General features: G+C 52.7%; 1 protein-coding gene across 1 annotated transcript; it reads right to left on the bottom strand.

Annotated features, from left to right (window-relative positions):
* Window positions 1-952: 952 nt before the first annotated feature.
* Window positions 953-22518, bottom strand: TCF25 (transcription factor 25). The gene is made up of 17 exons (XM_012555940.2): window positions 20984-22518; window positions 19401-19475; window positions 18546-18664; window positions 17471-17536; window positions 14643-14725; window positions 13403-13533; window positions 12657-12756; window positions 11715-11808; window positions 10527-10619; window positions 10353-10458; window positions 8942-9101; window positions 7470-7557; window positions 6042-6200; window positions 5083-5173; window positions 3738-3817; window positions 1568-1640; window positions 953-1231 (listed from the first exon to the last, which is right to left on the bottom strand). The coding sequence occupies exons 1-17, from the start codon at window positions 21188-21190 to the stop codon at window positions 953-955; spliced, it is 2004 nt and encodes a 667-aa protein (XP_012411394.1). The 5' UTR covers window positions 21191-22518.
* Window positions 22519-22785: the final 267 nt, after the last annotated feature.

The raw sequence follows: 22785 nt of genomic DNA, 5'->3' as shown, positions 1-22785 counted from the left end.
TACCAATCTGAGTGCCTCTTCACCTCTGGGTTAAGCTCCCCTGACCTGTGTCCTGTACTGAGCTCCCTTAAATGCTGGGCGCTGCCCTGACATTTTCCAATAAAAAGGTTTTGTCAGATTCTGTCTGTGCTGAGAGTAGGAGGGCCTGGGTACCAGAGCCCAGGGTGACCCAGAGCTGGTTACCCAGGCTCTGACCTGCAGCATCCCCCTGCTGAGGCCCCGGGTCTTGCAGGTGCCTCCTTGTTCAGGGCTAGCCCGTTTCAGGTTGATGGAGGCAGAGCTGCCTGGTGAACACCAGCTGACACACACAGAGGCTCCTGGTCCTGAGCAGGCACATGGTGCTGGAAAACCCAGTGGGACCCCTTCTCTGCGCCCCTGTATCCCAAATCCCAGAGCACACAGCAGCACTGGGGGTAGACTGAGGGAGTTATGGTGCACTGGGGGAGGCCCCCAGTCTGGGCCCAGCACCATGTGCATTTGGGTTTGTACTGGAGCCGATTATAAGTGCTGACCACAAGCAGTGGGTGGCGGGTGCTTATGGGCTTTGGGACAAGGACCAGCCCTGGGTCTGTGTGACCAGGCTTATATCCTAGGACAATGCCTTGGCGGTGGTGCTGACTCTAGGAAAAGAGTGCCGCAGGACAGAGCATGACCACCAACATTTATAGGTGCAGGAGACCAGGGACATTTATGGGGTCAGGAAACCACCGACATTCACGGGGGCAGGAGATCACCGACATTCACAGCGGGTGGGAGACCATCGACATTCACGAGAAGCAAAAGACCACTGACATTCACAGGTATGGGAGATCATCAACATTCACGGGGGCGGGAGACCACTGACATTTATGGGGACAGGAGAGGCAGCACTTCCACCTCCAGGACTAGTTGATCCAGCCAGAGCAGAAATCAGGGACACAATTGCAAGGCACAGGGATGTGGCTCTGTGTGCTCAGTCCCACTCCCCCTCCTCACCCTGGCCTTCGCTCTCCCCCTCCCCCTCCCCCTCCCCCTGGCCCTCACTCTGGCCCCCGCCCTGGCCCTCAGGGTTCTCCAGGTTCTCAGGATTCTCCCAGTTCTCCCGGCGCGGTAGGTCCAGGTCATTGAATTGGAAGTTGGCCATCATTTCACGCACAGCTATCATCAGCCTGTTCAGGCCCTGGACGCGGTCTAGGCCATCGGCTATGCCTCCTCCTTCTTCCTCCAGCCGCTCTTCTTGCAACCTGTCCTCCTGTGGAAATAACAGCCTGTGTGGGCCTGCGGGGGCCCACGTTCCAGGGTAAGTGGTCCCTACACCGATCTCCGTGGAGGAGGGGAAGCCCTTAAAGTTGGGCACAAGTCTAGGATTGTCCGACCTGAGCCTGGATGAGGGGACTGATTCCAGTGGCTATGAGCTGTCTTCCAGACCAGTCAGGGCACCCCCACAGGCAGGCCAGGCCCCAGGGTTCCCCTGTTAAACAGTCCAACTCCCAGCACAGATTCCACATACCCGTGCTGGGATGGGCTGCCTGGATGCCATTAGCAGAGAGAGGCCAGAGAGGTGGGTGGAGTGAGGCACAGTACCTACCTCCGTGGTGTAATTTGGCAACAAGGACCGGAAGAAGAGTGCCACTGTATTCGCCTGGCCAACAGGAGTTTGCCTGGAAGACAAAGTCAGGAAAGGTCAAAAGTGAAAATGAACCAACACCTTTTGGGATACGAGCCCAGCTCATGATGTTCCCATTTGCTGCCTCCTGCCCCCTTTTCCCCTCTCCCCCCAGCAGGGGTGGGAAAGGCAGCCCTAAGCAACAGGTGGAGAAAGTTGTCCAGCTAAGCTGGGGCCCTGGATTCCCAGAGTGGAATACCAGGACTGTGGGGTGGATAGTGAGGACGCCTGGTCAGCTCAACATTGGGCTGTGGGCATCGAGTGTAATAAGGCAAAGAATGGTTCAGATGCTACCAGGATAGGGAATCCAGAGTTGGGGCCTGGCCCTTTAGAATCTGGCACACTTCTAACACCCTGCAAAACCAACCCTGAGCCAAGTGGACAGCCGAGCCCGCCACAGCTGAGCTGGGCATCTGCCACAGCACAGCTGGCCTCATTAAGAAAAGCTGTAGCTGCAATATTTTCTTCCACGCTTAAACACTAGTCATATAAATATAGAAGATTCTAGAGCATATATTAAGTGGCGACCTCTATTCGTGAAGTGGGATATTGCTTCCTAGCTCTACTAGACACTTTAAAACCAACAATTGCCGTGGACTCCAACTAATGGAGACCCCATGTGTGTCAGAGTAGAACTGTGCTCCATAGAGTTTACAATGGCTGATTTTTTGGAAGTAGACTGCCAGATGTTTCTTCTAAGGTGCCTCTGGGTGGACTTCCAACCTTTCTGTTTGCAGCTGAGCATGTTAACTATTTGCACCACCCAGGGACTCTACTAGATACTTTGTTGTTGTTGTTTGCCGTCGAGTCAATTCTACTCACAGAGACCCTGTATGACAGAGTAGAACTGCCCCACAGGGTTTCCCAGGGTATAATCTTTACAGAACAGATCGCCAGGTCTTTTCTCCCATGAAGCCACTGGTGGGTTTGAACCGCCGACCTTTCGGTCAGCAGCTGAGGGCTTAATCATTGTGCTACCAGGGCTCCTTAGACAGTTTAGTAACCTATATGTAAGGAGCTCCAGGATGGCCAAAGCCTACGGTCTGCAAAAGAGTGGGGAGAACAGAACAAAGCTCTAAGTCAGCAAAGTACTACAATTCCTTAGCACTACAATATCCAGCATGTCATGAATCAGGTCATTTATTTTAAACCCATTGACATTAATAATTCTCATTTTAATCTATTAGGGAATTTAACTTGAAACTATTTCCCCATGAATTTGCAGGCGACAGTTTTACAACACAATTCTGTGGGGGGAAAAATGGACTTTACTCTACAAAATGTGTTCTATCCAGGTCTGGAAAGCACAGTGTGTCAGGAACTCCATTAAATGGGAAAATCTGCCTGTCTGTAACTTTTCCTTTCAGATCTACTATTTTGTGGGTGATGGACCCGGGGTAAGGCAATTATTCAGCATTAAAGGCCAGGAGGAAGGAAAACAAAAGGCCTTTCAATGGCCCAGATTCTGAAAGCTGTCTACATATACCCAGCAGGTCTGTCATATCAGGAGTGGCTGGGCTTTCACTTCATTGTTTAACCCACTGCCCTGCTCTCTGGCTTGGTCACATGGACGTTCTTTCAGTTCTCCAAACACACCTTATGCCCTGTTCCTTGCACAAAGCCTTTGCACATGCTGGCCCTTCTACTTGAAACCAGCCACCTTCCCACCTCTTCTTGGCTAAGGCATCTTCTTTTACAGCTCAGAGTCATACGAGTCTTTCCTACAGTTACCTATTACAATTTTGATTTTGTATTTACTTCCAGATTCTGTAATTAATGCTTGTTTCCCCCAATGCACTGGGCTCTAAGAGGGCAGAGGAAGCGTCTACGTGTGCTTTCCACTGTATCCCCACACGTGCTGCAGAATCTGAAAGAGCTCAGATAGAAGATAAGTAAAAGAACATGGCCTGCAGAAGTTGACCTGGTGACCCTAAATAACTTGATCCTTGTCCCCTTCTCCTGGAGATGGGGAAAATCCTCTTAAAACACCTGTATCTAATCTTCTTGGTCGGTGTCTGGAGGAGGTAGTGAGTCCCAGGGAGCCCTGAAGCACTAACTTCGGAGCTGTAGGAGCAAGAAATCAAAGACGTACCTCTCAGGTCTGACGTAGGAGTAGATGGTGTCCATAGGAGGCAGAGGATCAAAGCCCACCACAGACTGTGTAGTCACATCCTTCAGAAAGGGACACAAACAGACATGCTACAAAGTGATGCTAGGTGCCCGCTGGCACTTCCCCAGCAGTCTTTCCCCCAGACTCCAGGTTGGACTGGACTGAGCTGCAGGGAGAAGGTTGCAGAATCTGACAGAAATAGCTCTGGATGCACAGCTGTGCTTACTGTATTACAGATCTTTGGGTGAGTGGGTGGGGCAGCCCTTATTTGATGCAGATACCACGCTCTGCCCTGTACAGTGGGTTGTGAGGACAAAAAAAAAAACAAAACAAAACCCCAAACCCATTGCTGTCAAGTCGATTCCAATTCACAGTGACCCTATAGGACAGAGCAGACCTGCCCTATAGGGTGTCCAAGGCTATAATCTTTATGAAGCAGATTGCCACATCTTTCTCCTGTGGAGCAGCTGATGAGTTCTAATTGCCAACCTTTCAGTTAGCAGCTGAGAGCTTAACCCCTGTGCCACCAGGGTGTTGTGAGAACATCCATGGAGAAGTAACAGAATTACAGAGTCATCACTCACGAGCTTTGATGTTCACATAGTGTCAGGACTGTGGGGACCTGTGCGGGCTGGGTCACCACCTTCAGCTCCCACTCCAGGCCTGAACCCTTATGAATGGTGAGCCAGCAGCTCTCCTCCCAGTGGCCTGAGGTCTACCATGTGACCTGAGCAGACAGCCTATCTCACAGGGGTCAGGAGAGGTGGTTGTACCAGAAGTCACAAGATCAGTGAGCAGCCTAAATTTACAGAACACCCAAAGATCTCCTCAATGGAAGAGTGGGTCTTTCCACCTCTTCTGTCTTAACCCTTTATGATGGCATGAGCTTCTCTTTATTTTCAAATAGCAACAGCTAATATATTCATAACACGTGTGGTACACGCACATGTGACGAAGCAGGACAGTTCCCTGTGCTGCAGGGACAGCTTGCGCAGGCCTCTCCCTGCCATCACATGACCTGTTTGACCTGGTGTGAAGGGACCACGTGATTCATGAAGGCCACACGGTGTGGCTGGTGACCTCAGGCAGGTGTAGGAGGCTAGGCTCGTGCTCTGAGCCTGTGAGGACTTGGATGGCTGCAAGGACGGCTCTACCTCTGCAGTGCTGAGCACCTGAACCTTGGCTGCAACGAGGAGCCGTCAGTGCAGTGCCCTGGTTCAGAGGTTGTGGGGACACATCGGCGGGCACACCTACTCCTGGCTGCACAGAGGAGGCGCTGAGCACATGTGAATGGCTCACACAAAGCCCATTTTCCACCCTCCCTTACCGGGGGCAGGGTGGCTACGGCCTCCTTGACCTCGGAGAGAACCACGTGGCGGTGGATGTTCCTGGGTGCACGCTGGTAGAGCACCCTCCGCCTGTAGCCAAGGGAAGAGCGAGGGTCAGCAAAGGAAGTGGCAGCCACCTTGCAGGACACCAGTGATGCCCTGCTCTGGAAGGAGCCCCAGCAGAAGGAGAACCACGCTTTCCCCAGTCTCAAGGGATGCTGGCACAGCCCCCCAGCCCTGAGTTTGGAGCAGAGACTCTGGTAGAAAATCCCAGCTTTGTGACGTGTGACTGAGTTTCCTCACCCACAAAATGGGATGGATCATAACCCCAGGCTGGTTGTGAGGGTGCCGTGATGGCTGAGAGCCCTGCCAGACGAATGCCACGCTGTGGCGCAGCTGCACACACAGGGCGCCTGCTCCATGCTAGACACTGTTCTAGAAAGGATGCAGCCCGCCTGTGACGACAGCCGTGATAACGACAAGTGGTGGCTGAAGGGGAAAGGAAGGGGGAGCAAGGACCCTGTGTCGTCCCCCCAGCACCACCTACTCAGCATTGCACAGAAGCTCCTGGAAGCTCAGAGTGGGCAATACCCCCCACCCTCAAGCAGACTTAGCATTTACACTGCGCCACTGTGCCTGGCCCCTGCTTGGAGCCATGGTGTAGTGGATGAGAGGGGGTCATCCTGGGCTCAGCACGGGCAGAGACGGGCGGGGGCCAAATGTATCCCTGACTGGGTGCCTCGTAATTCCCACACGCACCTCTGCCTGCCACCGGGGAGGATGCTGCCAGAGGCTCGCGTGAGTGGCGACATCATCACGCCCATGGTGCACACACACAAGCCCACGACAGGGGCATCTGCGGACACACTCACCCCTCAGTCCCTCCACAGCCCCCGGCAGGCTCGTTCCCCTCACGTCCTGGTCTCCTAGTCCCAAGCACCCGCTCGCCTGCACCCACCTGCTCTCGCAGGCGGCCACGGCGGGGTCCCCGGAGTCCACTGCCTGCACCACCTTGTGGACATTCTCCTCCAGCCAGCTCATGATGGCGGGTTCTTTCCAGAGAAAGTGCGATCTCCCGAGATACAGGGTCACCAGCTGGCTCAGCGCAGGCGACTGACTGCGGAGAGCGGGTCCGTGAGCAGGTTGGTCGCACCCGGGGTCTGCACCACAGTGGCCGCCCTGGACAGCCCCGCCCCGAAACGGACCACAGGCCCCGCCCCGGAACTGGCACAGACCCCGCCCCCGGAAGCAACCCCCGCCCGCCACTTGCCGCACTGCAGGAGGCCGGGGCCAAAGGGGAGCCAGGCGGGTGTCAATGGGGAGCCGGGAGGGGGCGAGGGTTTGGGGGATGATTGAGTGGCTGGCGGGTGGCAACAGGCTGCGAGGTGGGCAGGGGGCTACGGGCAAGCAGCAAGGAGGGCGACAGGCTGCAAGGTGGGCGGGGGCGAGGGTGTGCCGGGGTGGGTGGTTGGCAGGTTGGGAAGTGGACGAGATGGCTACAGGGGTGGCGGGGGGAGGGAGGTGATCAGATGCGGGGCGACAGTGGGTGGGGTGGCAAGGAAGCCAGCACGGCAACGTTAGCCCAGGGACGCGCACACGGGAGCGGAGCGTTTGCTGCGGAGCCCTGTACGTGTGCTGCTTGGGTGGAGCCACCTGACATGTGAACGGCAGGGAGCATGCGTGTTCGCGGATGCAGAGCTCAGGCCGCTCCCACATCAGGTTTTTACATGATGTGTAAATTTTATGGGACTTTGTATTTCAAAAGTATACAGTAAAGGTATGAAAATGTTCAGGAAATAAATGGCATTTTTTAAGGTTTATTTCTTTTATGATAAAAGAACCTTCTTCCTGGTTATCAGGCAGAGGGAAGATAAATGTTGCTATTTTCTTCCAAGTAGTTTCTTCTTTTTTATGAGATATTTTTAAAAGGTAATACATCCCAGTAGAGAAATGTGGGAAACAGAGCTTTAAATACAATAAACCCTCTCCAAGGCCCTGCCCAGTGCTGGGCCTCCCCCACACAGCCAGGAGGCACCCTAGGCCTTGATTCTTGCCCGCCCGAAGGCTCTTTTATTAGCAGAGGTAGTGGTGGAAGGCCATGATGGTGTCCTGTGAGTCCCACAGTTTACGTGACTCCAAATCCCTTCTTAGTCGGAGGACAACCCTGGCTCCTCACAAGGTCATGACCTTCAGCCTCTGAGGTGGCCATCCCTGGGGAGTGGTGCAGTGCCTGGTGCTCACACCTGACACCCCAACAGTATGTCACAGGGCAGGGCCACCACTTCCAGACGAGTCCTGAAGTGCCACGGTGCCCCAAGAGTAAGAGTCCCCAGGAAAAGTGGACGCACACCCAGGCCTGCCCCTGGGGCTGCCTTCTGTCCTCTACCTGATCTGGGCGTTGGGTCCAAAGAAGTGGTGGTTGGCAACGGTGGCATCGGGCCGCACGCTGCAATACTCCAGCAACGGCATGAGGACTGCAGAGGAAGCAGAGTGGCAGCGTGATGTAACGGCTCCCCATCTCCCAGCCACACAGGGAACCCTTCCATCAACGAACCCCAGGCAGACGGAAAGCAGCCCAAGATCAAGAGAGGACTCTGGTGAGTTGAGTGGAGGAGGCCGGGCTCTGAGGGCCTCATTTCTGACTGCTGTCCCCACTGCTGTTGTCCAAGGTCTGAAGCAGGGTCTCCTGGTCCCAAGGGCCCCTGCCTTTGTGTACATGGACATTGGTCCTTCTGCCTCCCATTTCCTGGCCTGCAGTGGGGGCTCCCTGGCCATGAACCCAGCAATGTGCTATGGACATGTGGCCAGGAAAGTGTGGGCAGGTTCTGCCTGGTGCCCAAGGGCCCTCCAGGGCAGAGCTGTCCAGTGGCTGTGGCTTCCTGACAGCTGTACCCCCACGTGACTTCCCAGGAATGCTTAAGAGACCTTACACAGCAGGGTGAGCTGCAGGGGCATTTCCTGAGAACAACTGAGACCCCTCTGTGTCAGACAGCACAGCTCTGCTATGCAGCCCCAAATCATCTACGGGGGCAGAGGCCAGGACAGCACACCTGACTGGGGAGGAGGTGACTGCTCAGAGAGGAGGCTTTGCTCTTCACTGGAGCCGAACGCTGCCCTCTTTTGTGCGTGTTCCCGCCAGACTGGGCCAGCGCCCCCCAACCTCACACATGTGCCTCCTCTGGGCCCGGACAGGCCCCAGGACATCCCAGCAGGGTCCATGCACACACCGCAGGTGGGTCAAGGCTGACCCCGCTCGCTGTCCCTGTGATGGCGGCACCAGGACCCAGGTAGGGAAGTGGTAGGCTCTCTACAACACACTGGTTCTCACCTTGCTTGGGCCACAGGCCCTTTAGGAATTGACAGAACACCGCTGACAATCAACCCAGACCAATGACACCCAGGCGTGGCCAACACATCGCCAAATGTTCTGCAGCACTCACTCGTGAGGCCCCAGAGCAGCAATCCTGTCCCTGAGCACTCAGACTCAACAGGAACGCCTGTCCTGTGAGGACAGGGGCCCGCCCATGCGCCTGGCCCCACCTGCCTACTGCCCCCCACCCCTGTGGTTCTCTTCCCACACACCTTCTATGCTGCCCACTAAGCTCATTCCTGTCTTCCTCTTCAGATAACACATTTTTTTTTAAGTAAGTTGTCGATATTGAAGACATATCCTAAAACCCCAAAGCAATTCTTGGGCAAAGTCAGTGCTAACATCCAGGCTCAAGTGGGGAGCTCTGCTGTCCGCCTCTGCCCACAAGGGGCTGTGGTGTCTGTCTGCAGTGGGGAAGCAGGGGTGCAGGTGCCTCTGTGCGTGTGCAGCCGCTCCACCCCCACCCCCTGGGAATGCGCAGCACCCACCTCCAGGGAACATGGTGAGTGCCTGCCGGATCAGGACCGAAGCTTTCTCCCTAGCGGCACTGCGCTCATGCTGTGGGTGGTCAGCTTGCTGACTCAACAGGAGGTATGCCAATGGCACGGAGAAGGCAAAATTTGGGAGCTGGGACAGGTTCCGATGAGCCTACACGAAGGAGAAATGAAGTCTGGCTAAAGACCAGATGCACGTGGGATTCGAAGATGCACCGATGTGGCCAAGGGAGGGCTTGCTCTCCCAGGAGCCTCTCAGTCCTGGAAGCCGTTCCATACCAGGGTCTCGGAACATATGCTCATCTCACACACGTGTTTTTTCCTACTAAAAACAGAATTGTCTTCTACGTGGGGTCTTATAACCTCAGAAACTGTTATGAATGTCCCCTTGCAGCTCCCTCTATGAGCCTGTGAATCCCTGTAAACTAGACCACAGAGGGGAGAGTCCTTGCCCAACTATGCTGAATGACACAATTCAAAATGTTCTACACGTTTACTTCTCAGTTATACAGGTGAGACATAAATGTGTGAAGTGAACTTTCAAGTACAAGACGAGAGAGCTGAAGGGTCATCTCCCTAGCCCACCCTGCTGGAGGGTCACAAGAGTCCACTGCCTTTCCAGGGTGGTGCTGCCCAACAGAGACACAACATGGCCATGTTAAAATAAGGTGAAATTAATGTTAATACATTTCACTTAACCCAATATATCTAAAACATTATCATCTCAACATGTAATCAGTATAAAAAGTTACTGAGGTATTTCACAGTAAGTCTTCAGTCTGATGTGCACTGTGCACGTGAAGCGCCTGTCAGTGCAGCCTGTGTGGACAGACAACTCACACGGCTCGAGGCCACCCTCTGCACGTGCACGCTCAAACCAGGCACTGCATGAAGTATGCACATACAAACTGGACACCACGTGAGCGTGCACCTGTCCGTGTTTCTGTCTGGAATCTCTGACATGCGGTGTAGCAGACACAGCAGTCACCCACACTCAGTACTCAGACCCTGCAGCGGTGGGCTCCGTGTACCCACCTCGACGAGCAGGGCCTTCTCGGTTCCCCGTCACGACAGCTCTGCTGTCTGCACGCACACGTGCTTTAGGGGTTCGGCGCTGGCAGGCTGATCCTGCATACAGGGGTTCCAGGGCTCCGGAAGCCGAGAGCTCCCCAAGCTGCCTGGCTGCTCCTGGCCATGGTGTGCTCACTGACCGTTCAGAGAGACGGGGAGGGCAGCTACGTCTCAAATTGTCTCAATTATCATTGAGACAAAAAGGGCAGAGAGCCCTGGGGTTGGCCTCGCCCCTTTTCACAGCACATCCCCTCGTGTGTGCGATGCACTGAGCCAAGGGAAGGCAAGCACAGACCTGCCTCAGGGAGTCGGGGGGTGCAGTGGCCACACCTACCTCCCAATCCTGGAAGAGGAAGATCAGGTAGTCGTAGCTGCGGGCCCGCAGCGCCAGGTGGTCCACCAGCAGCAGCATGCACAGGGGGTCCTCGTCCGGCTCCAGGCTTTGGGGCAGAGGAAGGTGTCACGGCGCGGGTGTGCGGGGCGGGGCACGCGCGGGGCGGACACTCACCTCAGGATGAGCTTGCAGTACTCCAGGGCTGTGCGTGGGCAGCCCCTCTTCTCTAGGAAGACCATCTGCTTGTACAGCGCCAGGTAAAAGCTCCTAGACCCAAAACAGTTACAGCTCCATCAGAGAGCTGCCATTGTGCATAGACGGGGCACACAGCTGCCTACAGCCTCAGCTCTGTGGTTTTGTGGCATTTCCCATGTGGTCTCATCATGGCATGGGCTGGTGTTACTCACATGTTTGTTTACAGTGATGTCTGTATCTACATACTGACAATCATTACTGCTATTTGTTATTTGAAAACTCTTATTTTCTTGTTTTTTACGATTTATCATTTAAAAGAAGAGTTAAAAGCTCCTACTATAATTATGGTTCCAATCTATTTTTAGACATCAGTAGCTGTCAGCAGCACAACTGGTCATAGGTCTGTGACCTCATCATCCTGGGGGACTGTTATTTCAACAGCCCACTGTCCCTTTAACGCCTGGACATGCTAACATGAATATTTTAATAACTTGTCTCAAAGAACTAAAAATTTAGTTGGGGAGCACTAGTCAGCTGAGACAAAACACAAATGAATCCGGCAGAGAAAATTCAAATCCAGTGCGTGGTGCTGATGACAGGCGCCAATGAGGCAGGAGGTGCGCTGGCAGGGGGAGCTGTGCAGGTGCAGGAGACAACCAAGGACGGGGCTCAGACCGAGGACATGGGAGTGGAACGCAAGTGTGAGAGACACAGGGACCGAAGACAACTGGCACCACCAATGGCTGAGGATGGCTGAGGTAAAGCTGATGGAGCAGCAATGGATGTCTGAGGTTCAGTGCTACAGGGTGGCTTGGGGGGCAGGATGAGTATTTCTGAGAGTGTCACGCCCAATCCTGATGTAGCAGACGTGGAAAGGCAGCGTGAGCACTCACTGGGATGCCGCCTCAGGCATCCACAGCACTCACTGCCTCATGCATGTTTCTCATACCCCAACATGTGGAAACACAGGTGATAGCTGCATCATGGGATGTAGCTTGCTAGGCCTCCCACCTAACACAACACACTTAATTCCAGGCCAACCCAAACACCCTCCCTTGAGCCTGCTCTCCTGCCCAGGTGCTCTCGCTGGACAGTGCTGTCTCTGCCACATGTCGTAGGGACTGTAACTTGGGTGCGAGTCCCCGTGCATCCTGGCCGGGTGCTCACCTATTCTCGGGTCTGCGGTAATCCAGCCGGCAGGTCCCACTGGTGAGGCTGAACAGGGGGTGGAATGCGCACTCCATGCTGTACAGTGCCCTCTCTGTGGACACAGAAACACTGGTCACTGCAGTGTCCCTAAGCCACGTGTCCTCATCCAGCTCTGACAACACAGACAAGGGCAAGTCTGGAGAGAGGCAGCTGTGAAGCTCGGTCACACTGACCCTGCAGCCCTGCCATGGCCACAGAGGGCACGGCCTTGACTCCTAGGCAGCATCACTGCCAGTCTACATGTACATCAACCGAGAATTGATGAACATGAGACCAAAAAACCCTAAAACTATGAGGTGTGGCTGAGGCAGTATCAGAACACCAAGTGTCCACCCAGGAGAAGCCACACGACCACAGACGCATACACAAGTGCTCACTGCTGCACTGTTCACAACCTAGTGTCCACCCAGAGATAATGGGCAGCCACAATGTAGTCTACCCACACAATGGAGTATTACTCAGTCATAAAGAGAAATGAAGTCCTGATGCGTGCTACAACATGCTTGAACCTTGAAAACATTACACTCAGTGACAGAAGCAAGACACAAAAGGACAAATACTGCAAGATCTTACTTATGTGAAACACCTAGAATATGTAAATGTATAAGACGGAAAGCAGATTAATGGTTGCCAGGGGCTGGGGTGGGGGGTGACTGCTAATGGGTGCGTGATTTGATTGTGGTCATGGTTGTATAATGCTGGGAATACACTGGGAACACTGAATTGTACACGGTAATCATTATATATCAATGGAGCTGTTATTTAAAAAACATCCTGGCAAGCCCATTTATATACTCATCACCGTATAAAAAAATAAAAATAGCATCCATGCCCTTAGCTCCTGAGACAACCCTGCAAATGAGAGGCCAGCCAGAACAGCCCAGCCCCAGGTATGCTTACCTATGAGGTCTCGGGCCATCTCCTGGTCCTCCTGGAGCCGGCAGGCATCACTGAGCTGCAGGAGTGAGTCGACGTGGTAGGGGCTCGTCTGGAGCAGGACCTGCCAGAAAGGAGGGAGCTGGTGGAGCCCCAGGACACGACGCCCAGGGAGGCCCGCACAGTCCTGCCTTCAGGCATTTAGACCCAGAGGCAGCACCAGAGCGCTCTATGCCAGCTATCGATACTGACTGGGTCATTTATCGGATGTCAAATAGGAACTCAGATTTCAGTGTTCCCAAACAGCTGCAGATGGCCTAATGCCATCCAGCCCCTCCCAACCCCAAGGGAGAGGAGCCAAAACGGCACCATTTCCTACACAGGAAGACAGTGCACGCTGGTGACAACTCCATCCCAATGACCCATGACGTGAGGGGCCCAGGCCCCTGTGGGTGATAGGCCAGGTGGGCCTGCGAGGCAAGGGTTGGGATCGAGGGCACATCCACAGCCCTGGAGGTTTTTACAAACAGGACGCAGGCGGATGGCTCAGTGCACGGTGCAGACAGCCCCAGGACGAGGAGCCCCATCCCGAAGGCCCTGATGCTCTGGACGCATTACAAGGCGCTCCTGCACACAGCACCCCAGAACAGAGGTGGGGCGCAGTGTCCTAGGTTCCCCCGACGCACACCTCACAGAGCCAAAGGCCAAGCCACGGGCAGGCCTGCAGTGGGCCGGCATGACAAAGTAGAAGCGCCGCACAGTCTATGTACCACAATGTTGTTGGGCTCCATGGACTCCACAGCTGCCAGGAATTTGTGCTGCACCTGCTGGTACTCTTCACTGTGCTCAAACATAAAGGAAGAGAGCCCTTTCTTCGTCTCCAGCAGCCGCATCGAGAGACCTGGGGGCGAGTGCGGGGTCAGGTGAGCCGGGAGCACATCTCCCACAGGATGCAACCACCCGACACAGCTCATATGTAAGCCTCCTGGATCTGGACTGCAGAACCTTCTGGAGCACAAAGTGGTAGTCCACACCGAGGGCACCGGGAGCAGCATCCTGTCTGCTCTTGTTTCTGTGAAGACATCTTCTCCCAGAGGCTGGTCCAGCTCAGAGCATGGACAGGGCACGCATGCCTCAAGAGCCAGCCAGCCTGCCTGAAGGGCCTGGACACACACAGCCCCCTGTGGCTATCCAGTCAGGTTGACACTCAGGTCGAGGGTACTGGAGGGGAGAAGCCCCCCGGTTGAAGCCAGGCCTGAGGCGCCTCCTCTCTCCCCCAACAGCCCACTCAGGGATTCGGGGTCCAGTCTTCTAAACTCCCAGCCCTTTCATGATCAGGCTGGTGGCCCCAGATGCCCTTTGGCTCACACCCTCCCGACTGTCCTATGAGAGGGTGGTGAGCTCCATCTCATGGGCACATCCTCGCTGATGACACCCGGCACCTTTCCCAGACATGGGTTGGGGAGTGGGCAGAGATAGGGGAGTGCAGGCGTTGGGGATGGGGCGTGGCAGCACTGACAGTAGTGGGTCCCACACCATCACCACCAGCATGCCCCCTGGTCCCTCCCACATGGTGTCCCTGCCCTGTCCTCCTGTCCCCCCACAGCCTGTGTCCATCCCTTCCCAAGGCCCTCAGGCCCCCACAATCAGGCATTAGATTGGAGGCCAGTGTTCCAGATGGTTCTCCATGCCACGCACACCACTGTCCAACTCACAAGGTGTTCTCTGCACCCGCCCATGCCTGTCTGCACCTCTGCTGTTTCTTAACATTCATTATTTTGTGACAAAATATAAAGCATGACACTTTCAAAATGAACTTGATTGTTTCCTACAAAACAAACCCAAAGGTAGAAAAAACTGGCATTACAACAAACACACAAGGACCATGCCTGGAGGAGCTCTGTCCCCAGAACATCAGGCGTCCCTGCCTCAAACCAGCAAGAATCACAAAACCATGCCCAGAATCCCAGCCAGCGCTGGTGTTACATGACCTGGGCCCGCAGCCCTCACCTGGTTTGGAGTACCGGGGCCAAGTGCTCTTGGGGGTCGTCAGCCACATGGACTTAGGGTACACGCGCTGTCTCTGCCGAGACCTGAGGAAGACATGTGCCAGCGTCACCTTCCGAGGTGGCTGCAGCAGCCAGGGAGGCACGACCAAGGGGCAGGGATGGTGGGAGACCCTGCGCAGGCCCATACCGCACAAATGCGGAGCACGGGCACGGTACTGGAGACAGAGGGTAGCCACTGCCAGGCGGAGCTGGAAGAGAGTTCTAAAGAGCCAAATCACCAGAAAGAGAGAAAAGGAAAAAGAAATTCAACCAGTCCAACAAGAAGACAGGACAGACAGAAAGGAAAGAAAAATGAAAACCTACGTAAGAGATGACTACGTGAGCTGAGCCTGCCAAGCGCCCGTGAGCACATGGCCATGGTGCGAGGCGTGTCCAGACAGAGGGGTGGGCTTGGCCAGGCAGAGGCCACTGCAGGCACATCTCCTCTCTTGAGACCCACGAACTCAATGACAATAGGCTATGACAAGGGGTAAACCTGACAAGGACGAGGACTGGAAATCTCAGCACACCAGGTCACCAGCACGTTTCTGGGCCGCGGGGGACAGTCAGGCACTCGTGGGCAATGGTACAGGTGGGAGGGCCTCACCAAGGAGGGATTTGTGTGGTTGGTGATGCCGCGCCTGTGGAGCTGAGCGGTGGGCTCATTTCTGACAATCTGAACTATTTCATTAAAAAAAAAAAAAAAGAATGAATAGGAAGCTGGACTACATTAGGACCAGGACACAAAGGCACCGTTCTCTTTTCTCAACAAGAAACCAGGAAGGCAGGAGGAAAACACACAACCGTACCCGGAAAGCATGGTCAGAATCTGAAGGGCACTAAAAAGAGCCGTGATTTTGGGTAACTGTGTAAAGGAGAAGGAGCAGACACTCAGAGCCATCCACGCCTCTGCCTGGCTATACTACGCTGCACGTATGGAACACAGAGGGCACACAGACAGAACATGGATGCCGCCCTGCGACGTGGCGGGGGCGGGGTGGGGGCAGAGGAGGGGCAGGTATCTCAACCCAGGGAGAGTCAGGCACAGCAATGGAAACATTGATTGAGGCCTCTGAAGGGGAGACAGATGGCTGCATCAGCTAAATTCCATCTGTACAGCAGAAAGTCAACAGGGGAAAGTCCAAACATGAGAACACCAGACAGAGTAGTACACCTTTCTTTAGAGAGTTTGAGATAACCAGAGAAGATGAGACATAGAAACCCCACAAGCTATGGCCTCAGGAACAGAATAAGGAAGCAGGGAGAGGGGATGCAGGGAATGATGGCTTTTCAATGGAATCCCTTTGGGAGGACTTAAATCTTTAAAGAAATATAGTAAGTGTAACAATAATATCAAAACAACATAATTAGTAACTATAATTTGCACAGAAATAAGACTAAGAAAAAAATACAAAGAGATGGGCAAAGAGAGACCCAACAGATGGGACAGAGAGAAACTAGCGTGGTACGAGGAAGAGTCTTCATTTACCCAAGGCGACAAGGGGCAGAGAGGAATTTGTTAAAATAAAAATTTTTTTCACTAGTATTGCAAAAAAAAGACACAAAAGTTAGAGATCCTTGCGTGATGAATTAACACCCAAAATGTAAAGCAAAAACTGTTACAAATACAAAGAAAGTATGAAAAATTAACATGAAAAAATGATCAACCTTACCAATCATCAAAGAATCAAAAGTCACGATAGCGAGACAATTCCTATCTACGTATTATGACTGGGTTTAGACCTATCGCATCACCACTGCAGAGAAGACTAAGCGACACCTGTCCTGCGAGTGGGACAAGTTGGCATTGTTTTGGAGGGCAGTGGAGGAGCACGTAGCAAATACAAGACTAGAGCACCAACTTGTAGGAGATTTCACCAGAAGGAGCTGCGCAGATGCAGGGGCTCTGCAACACTGTTTGTAAACCGTGGAAAAACCTGGAAACAACCTCACACCCATCAACTGGGCATGGGAGTCTTTGTCCCTCACAGAAACAGTGCTTCAAACTCCGACGTGCAAAGTCAGGGCTACAGGCTCTCGGGGCTGGCTCACATCACATAAGACAACTGTGCTGTGCGCACAGACAGGCTCCTGGGAGATGCCCAACAGTTCAGTGGTTATCTCTGGGGAGGGGCAGGGGGTCAAGTCAAGGAGGTTATTCCTGAATTGCTTTAATTTTTTTTATAAGGAACATGTAGTATTATAATCAGAAAAAAAAGTACTTCAAAAGTCAAAGCTTTTGCAGGTGTGAACGCTCCCCAAGTCAGAGCTAGGACTCCCCCTCAACAGTAAGGCCAGGGAAGGGGCCCTCAGGCTCGTCATCACCCTGCAGCTCACCCCCTTACCCCCGAGATACTGCTTGCCTTCTTCATCACAGTCAGTGCTCACCCCATGCTGCCCGACTAACAAAGATAAGACTTATCTCAGAACCCGAACTTCCTGTTAGTTTTGCTGTTTGAGAAGAAAAATGAACCTGGTTAAGATCTCAGGGCTAGAAACTCAAAGTTAAAAGATTTTTAGAATCTTTCTAAGAACATAACATGTCCATCAGAGAAGGCTGTGTAAGGGCTCGAGGAACAAGGCCACACCCAACCACCTCTCATCTGACTTTCAAAGCCCAATTCCAGGGCTTCACCTTCTCACCATGGCTTCAAATATTCTCCCCAAAAAGTGCCTCTACAGCTGAATACTGACATATAGGAACAGTCGGGTCCATGACACTCCCTGCTTTATCTTTAATCGCTAAAAAGGTGAGAAAGTTTTGGAAATACAGCTCCACACCGAGCTTACCTTTGCTCCCCCAGGATCGCCCGAGCACCAAAGTACCTCTTCAGTTCTGTGTCTGGATTCAAGTGCCTAGAGGATTGAACATTTTAGAAAGATAGATGACATCAAATTCTCCTACAACGATTGTGGGAATTTTAAAAAGTCACATAAAAGCCAGCAGTGAGACAACCTCCAGGTCCACTTTCTTAAGCCCCATGCACTTGGCGGCCCCACTGCCCCTGCAGGGTGCAAAGGGAGCCCACTGCCATCACCATGGGAGCCTGCGCTCAGTGCTACCCTGCTTCTCTGCACCATGTAGAGACATGGACAGACCTCTACCCACAGACGGCAAATATCTGTTTTTGAGGCTGCATCAGGCAGCATAAACACTTGCAGACCAGATCGCTACGTCTTAATTGACTCCAGGTGGCCTTTGAAAACAAACAAACAAAAACACTGCCAGCAAACTTCTGTAGTAGGGACACTAGTATACCAGCTGTTGTGGAGTCAACTCCAACTCATGGCAACCCCATGTGTGTCAGAGTAGAACTGTGCTCCACAGGGTTTTCAATGTTGATTTTTTGGAAGCAGATTGCCAGGACTTTCTTCTGAGGAGTATCTGGGTGGACTTGAACCTCCAACCTTTCAGTTAGCAGTTAAGTTATCTGTATTACCCAGGGACTCTGTAGTGGGGACAAGGTTTCATTAAGCTTCTACAAGACTGAGAGATGACAATTTATCCAAGGATGACATCTTACTTTATCATAGCTCAAAAGAGGACTTCTAAGATATAAAATAAAGCTGAAGCTCCCTGAATCATGGGTGATTTTCTTTCTTTTTTGTCTCTTTGTTCCTATTTCCTAAATGTTTAATAATAAGCTCATAATTACTTCTAAATATACAGTAGTAAATTTCCCTCCTTTCTTTTTAAAATAAGTAACATTTTCCTGGCCAGAGAGGAGCTGTGGGAAGGCCGAAGAGGAAGCGTCTGGCCGCGGGGAGGCTGCAGAGAGGCCTCAGAGGAGGGGTCTGGCTGTGGGGAGGCCTCAGAGGGGGCATATGGCCTTGGGGAGGCCACAGAGGAGGGGTCCGGCCTTACCTGTGCTCCACGTGGAGCACGTGCTTCCTGGAGCTCAGGGGTGGTGGGCCAGGCCGGGCCAACCCACCTCTGTCCTCAATTCTCTCTAAGATGCGGTCAATATCTTCCAGCCCGTTTTCCTAAAAGCCCCAAAACAACCTATTAATCACTACACTGACGTTATTTTGAATATTATAACAATTAATAATAAAATCATTTATTTTTAAAAAGAGCAAACATTATATCTATTACTTAAAAGACCATAATAATTTAGAAACTATACTACATACACATTTAGAACAAAAAAGAACTTTTTAAGAAGGAGAAGCTCAGAAAAGACAGAATCACAGAGCCAGAGGATCCCAGAGATAGCTGAACCCCATTTTCTAGGACAGTACAGTCCTCAGGTAATTGGAGCTGGGGTGTGTGACTCAGATGAAACATTAATAAAACTACACCCACTGCAGGACAAGCAGGGCCAGAGCTGAGACAGAGGGGAATGATGAGAATACACTTTCTGACGGCAGAAACTTCCTGACATGGTTCTCACCCTTACCATCACCATCCAGCTAGCCCTTGGCCCTAGAACAAGGTCAGGGCCATGAGTAGAAGCACAACTAGGAATATCTCCCCCATCAGAAGAACACAATTCCGTGGGAGCTGGAAAATGAAAAACGAAAGAGTAGGGCTCTAGTCCTCCAAGGAACTAAGTGAATAAAACAAGCAAAACTTGCGACTTTTTCCTTTTCTTTTTCCTTGACCTCTGAATTAGCTATACTCCCAATGGAAAGGAATAAAAGTAACAAATAGGAACGAACAGCTCTCAACACACAGCAGAAAAGAATGGAGACAGATCAGCCAGGCTGACACACATACCAAAGTCTCTCCTGTCGTGCTTTTCTTATTCTTCTGTTTCTTTTTCTTCTTTCGGAGTTTGCCGCTTGAATTAGACTAATAAAAGAAACACACTTCAATCAATGGGAAGTGACAGTGAGATACTACAAAGTACCAACAGCAGCATCCACGGGGGAGTGGAAACCTGATGTCCCCCGTCCCCCTAATTGTCACCAAAATTACCTGCTTCTCTCAGCTCTAGCTTGGCTTACAAGAAGCACCTTCCAACGTCTCTGCGCCACCAGCCTGGTCCCCACCTTTCCCAGTCTGCAGTCAGTGTGGTCTTTCTCCCACACCCCTTCTCAACGCTCATGCCTCCACAATATGTGCATGGGGCCCTGCACCACCTGCCCACTCCCCTCTCTGTGCTCCAATCCCCATGGGGATGGGGGGCCCTGGTGTGCCCTGTGCTCCTCACACCAGTCCCTGATTCTGCGGGCCCCCGTGCCCCAGCCTCTGTGGGCCGCCGTGCCCCTGCCTCTGCAGGCCCCCAGCCCCTGCCTCTGCCATCCCCCACGACCCTGCCTCTGCCATACCCCACGCCCCTGCCATCCCCCATGCCCCTGCCTCTGCGGTCCCCCATGCCCCTGCCTCTGCAGTTCCCTAGCCCCTGCCAGACGCACTGTACCTGCCATTCTCCCTGTCCCTGTGGGTACCCTCTGTGGGCCCCCCTCCGCCTCTGAGAATCCCCTTGCCCTGTGAGCCCCTCCTCCTATGGGTCATCCCCTCCCCCCATAGGCCCTTCTGAGTGTCCCCTTTCCCCCTGTAGGGCCCCCTCCCCTGTATGTTCTCCTCCCCTGCAGGCCCCCTGCCTCCAGTGCTCTTAGGCTGGCCCACTCCTTCAAGCGCAGAGTGAAGGCTCTTCCTCAGGAGCCCCCATGACCCTGAGCCTCAGTCAGGAACCTCTCTGCGCACCCTGAGGTGGACTCCCTGACACTGCACTGGTCAGAGCTGTGGGCTCCGTGTCTACCATACCCACTTGGCCAGAGGCTCCTGGAGGGCAGAGCCTGGCCAAGCACTAGCAGGCCCCCAGTAGCACATGCTCCTTCTACAGCTCTGTGGGAAGACCCCTTTTTCATGGTCTTCTGTGATGTGGCTGCAAAGCCATCTGCACCTCCAAATGCCCACCCTTCCGCCCCCCAGGACAGGACATTTCATGAGGGTCTTCTTACTTCTTCCCTTAAGCTGGCAGGCAGCCATGACTCAAATGTTACAGAGCCGAATGCTGGACCCCACGCTCATCCAAGTGACTCTCCTCCTCAAAGCTCGGGTGTCACACCAGTGCCAGAGCCATAGTCCCCCGACCTACGCCCAGACTCACGGAAAAAAGACAACACGCTACACAGTTGCTCAAGTGCGTGTAATGACGCACGTGTGTACCGGTTCACATGCCTAAGGACCACGCACGTGGCACCCACCCATCAGGGTTCCCAAAGAAATTTTTGGGTAGCTGGGCAATGACACACTCAAACTGAGGAAATTATCCCTCCAGGACAACGAGCACAGAGACACAGCAGGTGGCTGGGTATACCTGAGGTCCCCAAGTTAACCAGAGAGCCCCATACCTGCTCAGAGGCTGCTGCCTTCTCAACCCCTTCTCCATCCTTCTTGGTCTCTGTGTTTCCATGTTTAGCTCTCCCTTTGTTCCCTGAAACCACGGTGTCTGTGGGCATGCAGTCTGACTTGTCCCCATTCACCACGGGCTCCTCCTCGAGTTCTTCAGTGTTTATCTGTGAGAGGAGAAGTGAGGGATACAGTGGCATTACCTGCATGCTACAGTCATGCTTAAACAGTGGTACTGAGATACAGGTGACAGAACGCAAGCAGGAAGTCACACACACTTAAGGCTAGTTACAGGTAGTGCATAGGAGGAACAGAAAGAACAGCAGATGTCTGTGTCGACACAGCAGCGACACACACAGGCAAACCTGCGCCCTGCGTGACAACTCTGTCGTGCTCTTTTGAACAAGTCCTGGCTCAGGGCTACTTCTGCAAATGAGTCTAGAATACGGGGACAGTGGGCCATCTGGCTATCTGTCTTCCCTGAGCATTACCAATTTATCCCTCTTCACTAAGCATCACATAGCCCTAGGATTTTAAAAACACAAATGTTCAGTCAATGCATTCCCGTTCTTTCCTCCTCCTGTCCACTCAAGCCTCTGCTTACCAGTGGGAGCAGACAGGACAAAAACCTGGGAAAGAGCACACCTAAGCCCCAACCGACCTCAGGGGCAAGGACTGTCTTGTTGACTTTTTTCCTGATAATAAAAGCAATATATGAAAATAATCACAATTCACACAGTGGAGCCTCCTACAGGGTGAGATGAATGAACCCAGCGGCACGCACAACATGGATGAATCTTAGGAGCACAACTGTCAATGAAAAAAGTTAAGTCCCTAGAAAAAAAATCTTACTCTGTGAGCCCCTTTTGGAAACTTAAGGCATTCTGAGAAATGCAAATTCTTAAGAAGCTCTAAGCTATGCTAAACTTCAACGGAGAAAAGTTCTGACTCCATACACAGGGAACTCGCTGATACTTGATGACCCACCCAGTGTTGTTTCTTTATGACAAGAGGAGCTTGGCTGACGGTGCCCTTCCATATTGGCATGCACCAGCACAAAATGCCTCTCAGTTATCCTTAAATAAATTTTTGCTATCCAAAAGCTGTTACCTCCATCAGTTTCAAGGTCTCAAATGAGGGGCATTCCTAGAGGTTTGACAGACTAAGCTCTTGTCCACCACACGTGTTCACTGGCACCCCACAGACAAGGCTCAGACACTTAACCAAATACTGGGCTGAAGTTTTATAAAATTTGGGGGAGAGACCTGACTTTTTTAAAAAAACTGGGGTATAACTTACATACCGTGCAATGAATGTACAGTTCAATGAGTTCTGGCAACTGCATACAAGTGTGCAACCCACATGCTTATCAAGATATAGAACATTTCCATCACCCCAGAAATACATACCTTGTGCCATTCTCAATGTCTTAGTCATCTAGTGCTGCTATAACAAAAATAGCATAAGTGGATGGCTTTAACAAAGAGAAATTTATTTTCTCACAGTCTAGTAGGCTAGAAGTCCAAACTCAGGGCGTCAGCTCCAAGGGATGGCTTTCTTTCCCTGTCAGCTCTGGAGGAAGGTCTTTCTCATCAATCTTCCCCTGGACTAGGAGCTTCTCGGCACAGGAACCCCAGGTCCAAAGGACAGACTCTGCTCCCAGCACTGCTTTCTTGGTGGTATGAGGTCCCCCCTCTCTGCTCACTTCCCTTTCCTTGTATCTCTTGTAAGATAAAAGGTGGTACAGGCCACACCCCAGGGAAACTCCCTTTACACTAGATCAGGGATGTGACCTGAGTAAGGG

Source organism: Trichechus manatus, unplaced genomic scaffold (genome assembly GCF_000243295.1).
Source record: "Trichechus manatus latirostris isolate Lorelei unplaced genomic scaffold, TriManLat1.0 scaffold00053, whole genome shotgun sequence".
NCBI classification, from domain to species: domain Eukaryota; kingdom Metazoa; phylum Chordata; class Mammalia; order Sirenia; family Trichechidae; genus Trichechus; species Trichechus manatus.
This window is presented reverse-complemented; position numbering and strand designations above follow the sequence as displayed.